The sequence below is a fragment of the Atta cephalotes genome (assembly GCF_000143395.1).
Source record: "Atta cephalotes unplaced genomic scaffold scaffold00059, whole genome shotgun sequence".
Taxonomy (NCBI): Eukaryota; Metazoa; Arthropoda; class Insecta; order Hymenoptera; family Formicidae; genus Atta; species Atta cephalotes.
In genome coordinates, this window is record NW_012130123.1 from 210872 (window position 1) to 215970 (window position 5099).

The 5099-nt window shown below is 32.0% G+C and overlaps 1 protein-coding gene across 1 annotated transcript; it reads left to right on the forward strand.

The window, feature by feature from the left end:
- The first annotated feature begins 1608 nt into the window (after positions 1-1608).
- Positions 1609-3872, forward strand: LOC105623562. The gene is made up of 8 exons (XM_012204951.1): positions 1609-1697; positions 1793-2037; positions 2110-2339; positions 2420-2695; positions 2790-2975; positions 3035-3276; positions 3362-3676; positions 3743-3872. The coding sequence occupies exons 1-8, from the start codon at positions 1615-1617 to the stop codon at positions 3870-3872; spliced, it is 1707 nt and encodes a 568-aa protein (XP_012060341.1). The 5' UTR covers positions 1609-1614.
- Positions 3873-5099: the final 1227 nt, after the last annotated feature.

Here is a 5099-nt window from a genome sequence, read left to right on the forward strand (position 1 = left end):
AAAATTTAAATTAAATTACTTAAATTTACTTAACGTACCACTCTCTCTCTCTCTCTCTCTCTCTCTCTCTCTCTCTCTCTCCCCCCTACTAAAAATAAAAAATATCAGTTCTAAAATGCAGATACAAATATATCACTTAAAATTATGCACAAATAATGAACATCAGAGTTATTAAGCAGTAATAATTAATCATTACTAATATATATACTTAATGCATTTCATGTCGTAACTTTTTATAATAAAGGTAAGTCTCAAGGTGGTTCAGTAATATGTCGTTCGCTATTTCGAATAATTCAAATAATTGTATGGAAAGCTTCGATAAACTTACGGATCTCTGGTAAGTCTGTAACATGATTCGTCTGTGAGAAGGAGACAATACAACAGTGATGAATGCAATACTTTTTAACGTAAACACGCACGTTATAAAAATTTGCGATCAACAATACCCGAAACGAAGAATAATCTCGCGGGAGAACTGTTTAAAGTTAGTCGTAAAGCAAAAATCGTGAGAGTCATGTCGGTAGTGCCATCTGATATCGTGAACGCAAAACTTTTCAAAGCGCTTAGTCAATAACATAGGGATTTCTAATTGTTGATTATTTTTTAATATACAAAGAGAAACAGAACAAAATTGTGGATATAATCGAACAAAATTAAAACATACGTTTGAATATTCAATTTCGAATTCCTTAAAATTCAACAACTTTTATTTCCATATAATAGGAGATGCGAAATTAAAATTTTTGTTAAGAATTATGAACATTTATTAACATGCATGCAAAAAAATTAAATTCATATGTAATAAATAAATTAAAACATTCAAATCCAGCAATTTATTTCCATCGAGAGCACTGCAAAAAAGTGGATATTGTTGTGTAATTTACATCCACTTCTTCAGAGGGCAATAGTGCGCGAAGGCATTTTATGGTTATAAGATAAAGGCTCTCATATCTTCTCTTCGGTTTCTCTCTGCTTGCACTTTCTGCACTCAGGTTTTTTATGCTCCATCATGCTCTTTCTCTCTCTTCAATGATCGAGTATACATCCGTCTCATCTTAGACGCGAAAAGTGCTTGAGCCGCTTGAGATCGACAGTGCAAGCAAAACAAACGGATCCAAGAATGAAAAGAGTTCAAATACGTTACGATCATAACGAACGATCATTACGAAAAGGGAAAACAACATGTCTTGAGCGCTAATTGAGAATAAATGACAAGAAAACTCATCGGTATAGATAATTTTGTATCTTTTCTTTTGCACGGAGTTTAATCCTGTGTGTATGATACATGTAATTTTGATAAGATGGATTTAAATTTTGCGAATACTGAACTTACTCCAGCCAGTACTCCAGCATTTACTCCAGTGCTTACTTACATTTTGTTAGTTAAAGAAATATATTGCATGAAATTAGAATATTTGCAAGATCATAATTTTGGCAAATTAAAAAACTCATTGCTTTCATAATAATCCTTGCTACTTTTTATTTATTTGTTTTAAATATCTTGATTTATAGTTTCTCTAGTACATATATCTTTCACTGTTAGGTAAAAATAATGTTAAGCCATTATAACATTTATAAATTCATTGTATTTTCTTATCCAAGAACAGATTTATCATGGACGAAGTTGTAGATAATTTTGCATGGACTCGTCAGCTCGAATGTCCACTGCCATTATACAATGAATCAGTGAAGAAAATGTTTGTTCATTATATATATATATATATATATATATGTATATCTTTATTGGATTTCTTGCTATTTATTGTTTCGCCTAACTTTTCTTTTCCATCAGATTATGCAAAGGAGTACTGGAGCTCCTGTGGGAAGACATTTCTAATTCTGCGTTTCCTATAGCTGAAGCATGTAAAATAAGAAAGAACATTTTACTGTACAAACTGAAGCATGGATTAACTGATTCTTCAATTTCATCTGCAAGACATCTGGATCAGTTGAAAGTAAAAAATAATGCACTGAAACAACAGATATCCATACTGGAAGAAGAATATGAAGAACAAGATCATACTACTAGACAAAAAAGTAAGATGACAAGCATGCATTAATCTCGAGAATATTTCAATGCAATTTTAATAAATTTTATGAAATTGTTAGTGCAACAGTTAAAGGATATAAAAAGCAAGTGTTCACTGATCAGTAGGAGAAAGGATTTGCTTAAATTGAAACACAGTGAAACCAGCAAACAAGTGAAAGATTGCGATGACATGAGACGAGTATGCCAGCATTTAATGCCAAGCACTTCTAAAGATATAAATCAACAGAGATTGAGGGAAAATTTGGATATAATAGTAGACTTGCGTCGTTCAGCCACAGATAAGAAACAAGTTAGTTTTTTTTATAGACTATCATATAAAATAATATTCATGTATAAAATAATACTGAGAATAATATTTTCTAATAATAGATATGGACAAAGATATTAAATTCTCTTAGTAGTATTGATGTGCACACACTATGGACACACTTGTATCAAATGCTGTCGCAAGATTTAAATATATTAATGAAATTGGAAACCAAGAATGACTTTGAACACAATTTAAATGTAGTAGGCGAAAGTATAGATATTGGTATTGCAAGAGCATCTGGTCAATATATATGCATGATATCCAAACGCATATTATCTAATACTAAAATTAACATGTACCAACAACGTTTAATGGAATTTATAGAACTAATAGAGGTAGCGTGAAAATATTTTAAGACTTATATTAAATTATAAAAAAAAATATAATTAGCGAAGAACTGAGAGACAATTAATGCACCTTGTCTTGCAGTCGTTATCTCATGAAGATGTGAGCGCATGGTTAGTTTTAAAGTTGGAGGTAAAAAAATTAAAAACCGAACAGGCTTACCTGCAAAACGAAGTTCAGCAATTGAAGAACATTATTCAAGAAAATTCCTTGCTCAATCTCGATATAGCTCGATTAACGACTGACATAGAGACGATTGACACACAGATGGTATGTATTAGCATATTTTATACTTTACATTTTCATGATACTGATATCGAGCATTGCAGAACAAATATATAAAGGACATTCAGCAATCCATAGCAATTTTAAACTCTACTTCGATGCTCATATTTAAAGGAAAAGAGAAGCTACAATATGAGTTGCAGAGGATAGTAGCCTTACAGGCTGACAATTATGATGCAAATTGTGTGAATAATGCGTTGGATATCGAATTGGACATGTTTTACAATATCTTGGATCTCAACGCTTTACGTAAAGTAATGTTGAAGGGAGACGTGGGACTGTATAGGTTTAACAATCTTCTTATATTAAACACATCTTATGTTAAATTTTTCATTAGTATTGTAGAATTATCATACGAATTTTCTTAATAGACACGCAGTCTGTGGACTCGACAAAGCCTCCATCACGACGGTCAATCCGCAATATTCGAGGATCAAGTCTTACTTCCCGACAATACAAATGTCGATATATTCTCTCATAGAATGCTATAAAAACGTAACTGCCAATATGATTTACACGAAGCTACACAATTCGACTTCAACGGAAGAGATTGAGTACACAGATAAGTTAATGTCGCCACAAGAAAAATGTAATTATAATAGTCTGGAAATGCTGAACCTCGCTAAAGTCGCTTGCGATCAGACACACGAAGAGATCAAACATTTTAATGAAGTTTTAAGTGCTTGGTAAGTTAATTTGTGGAAATATTGATATGATTTAATGCAGTAATATTAACTATAAATATGTTTTAGGACGAATCAAAACATACAAGAAGTAATGGCACTCGACGAAACGACCGTGGACGGCGTATCTTTTAAGGATTGGTTGCAGCGTTACAATTTATTATTATACATGATACACACACATAAAAATAGCAAATGATTCATACTGTATCTATAGTGTAATCTTTCGCCATTTATCTATAATATATTCTATATGATATTATTCATGTGTCCGCAGAATTTTTGCATGTATATATATATTTTTTTTTTAATTATTTTTTTATACGAATTGTAAGGGTAATAATTTAGAGTACACGGGCATAGTAAATAGATTTATATTTTCGCAAAAATACATCACGTAATATACACGTTAACCAATTTTGTGATATACATCACGTAATATACACGTTAATAAATTTCGGTTACAGTACAACGTAAAAATTTTTTCGATGTAAGAGCACTTGTAATTTTCACATATTGCTGCCTATCGAAATTGGCGGCGCACGGCCATAATTCGTTTTTGGCATCTCATCTCGGCGAACCACTTGTAACAAAACAACTTCAAGTTCTCGGCCGAGTGAGAAAAAAAAATGTATTAGATCCATGTATTTCTTCTTTGTACCATACGCATTAGCATTTTTCATCGCTCCAGTGATTGTATATTGAACGATATCTAACAAAAAATCAACTATCAACGGCTTTATGCTTTTCAGCTAAAATATTTTCATCAACATTCTGAAATTTTATGTAGTTGTAGATAATCCCTTGCGAATGCTCACACGTATGATACACGCATCAATTATTGCAGATCATACACATAACAGATCACGGTCGAAGAGCTTGTTATCAATGCAACTCGAGTTAAATTTTTTTTTTTAGAATCATTTCTTTTCTATCATTGATAAAAAATAACACCAATAAACATGTTAAAGTATACTTTTTTATCGTTTGCGAGAGATAGAAAAATGGATTAAGAACATTTTCCATTTGGGAACAAGTTCTTCAATTACGGTTGTTGCAATTTACTTGAATTTACATCACAAGACTCAAGAACGTTTAAATGAGAAGGGCAGTAATTGGGAACAAGGTTCCAAGAAGTCGAAAATTCAAGATGCTCTCTTGACTTTTCTTTTTCCTTATGTACGTAAGCCGCTACAAGGATCATGCACCTTAATGTGCAAATTACAGCTTTCGCCTCATATATATATATATATATATATATGTGTGTGTGTGTGTGTGTGTGTGTGTGTGTGTGTGTGTGTGTGTGTGTGTGTGTGTGTGCGCGCGCGCGCGCGCGCGACCGATAGTGTAGTTAATTAATTAATAACGTTACCGTTCCCGTAGTAACTATTATTTATTTTTAATTTTTTTTTAATTTTAGTTACGT